Source organism: Zea mays, chromosome 9 (assembly GCF_902167145.1).
Source record: "Zea mays cultivar B73 chromosome 9, Zm-B73-REFERENCE-NAM-5.0, whole genome shotgun sequence".
NCBI lineage: Eukaryota > Viridiplantae > Streptophyta > Magnoliopsida > Poales > Poaceae > Zea > Zea mays.
In genome coordinates, this window is record NC_050104.1 from 130384588 (window position 1) to 130386006 (window position 1419).

The 1419-nt window shown below is 51.2% G+C and overlaps 1 protein-coding gene across 1 annotated transcript; it reads right to left on the reverse strand.

The window, feature by feature from the left end:
- Positions 1-349: 349 nt before the first annotated feature.
- LOC103639074 (zinc finger protein 36) lies at positions 350-1183 on the reverse strand. Its single transcript, XM_008661867.4, has one exon. It carries the CDS (start codon positions 1078-1080, stop codon positions 511-513), a length of 570 nt encoding a protein of 189 aa, XP_008660089.1. The 5' UTR covers positions 1081-1183; the 3' UTR covers positions 350-510.
- Between the last annotated feature and the right edge of the window lie 236 nt (positions 1184-1419).

Here is a 1419-nt window from a genome sequence, read left to right on the forward strand (position 1 = left end):
AATTCAAGTATAGTAACAATTGTGTATGTATGATTAATCATTCAAATTTGTGGTTTCAGAAACCAATAATGATGAGTGTTCCTAAGCATAAAATTGTAATCTTATGGACTTGCACTTTAAGATTGACATTGTCCATATGGTATATGCATTCTTTATAATCGTTACTATTGTTCCTAAGCATATTTGAAATACCAATATTAGGTAGGAACCAACCCTTAGTTTTAGTAGGTGTTATGTCTTCATCAATTTGGGTATCTCGTGCAAATGTGATTGTTGGGCTACATCACAAATAACCATCTTGACATGTTGGACTTCGTGTGTACGTAGTGGGAGATATGGATAACCTCAATTGGTAGATGCCTATATGGCCTATGGCTTTTATCTCAAGTATATATGGCTCGACAAAATTAAATACACGTTTATTCACCGCGCAAACACAAAAACTAAAATACGGTTAAAAGAATGAAGCAACGAAAACACTCTACAAGCCTCAGATCGCCAAAAGGAACTCTAAATCGTTAAACTAAGTTCGGTGGAAGGACCGGAGGACAGCCGCCGCTTCTTGACCGGCAAGGGGCTCTGCACCTCTTCCTCCTCTCGCCACCTTGCCGCGCCGGCGGCCGGCACCAAATTCAGATCGAAGCCCCTCAAGCTCGACGCGGACCCCGACGCCGCCGACGCGGTGAGCGACACCGAGAGCCCGTCCCAGTAATGGCACCTCTTGTGCCCGCCGAGCGCCTGCCCCGTGGCGAAGCCCCGGTGGCACACCGAGCACCTGTGCCTCCCCTGCCCGGCGCCGCTGCCGCCCGCCGACGAGGTATTCGTCGTCACCGACGACGACGACGACGGCGCCTGTGCGAGCGGCGGCGGCGGCTTCCGGTGGCTGGCCTTGTGCCCGCCCAGCGCCTGGTGCGACGCGAAGGCCTTGCCGCAGACGGAGCACCGGAAGCGGAGCTCGCACTCTTGCGTCGTCATTGTCGTCGTCGTCCTGGCACTGGCTGCCGCAGCGTGCCCTCCTCCTCCCGCGGCTGCGAGCGCCATGAGGCACAGGGAGACGTAGTCGTCGTGGGTGATGGCCATCTATCGGTCACGGCGCGCGAGCGAGGCTTGTTGAAAAGCTAATGCTGCTAGCTGGTTAGGTTTCCGCTGGTTTAGCAAGTTCGATCGATGAGCTAACCACGTTAGTGAGCGTCTGTATATATATGTAGTACATGGATGGATGCTGGCCAAGGTAGGCGCAAGTGGTGTTTTTATATGATATGTATGATGGATCGAGGAATGGGTGGCCGAAAAGCTTGAGAAGTGATGGGTCAAATTAGCACGAGGGCGGACTTAGACGCGAATAATCGATATGGACATGTGCATTGCATCCGTACTTGAGTGAACATATATTAGGGATTATTTAGGGTTCAATCATTT

What these genes read in the sequence shown, in the direction of transcription:
- LOC103639074 (XM_008661867.4), bottom strand. Translation starts at nt 1,080, where the DNA reads ATGGCCATCACCCACGACGACTACGTCTCCCTGTGCCTCATGGCGCTC.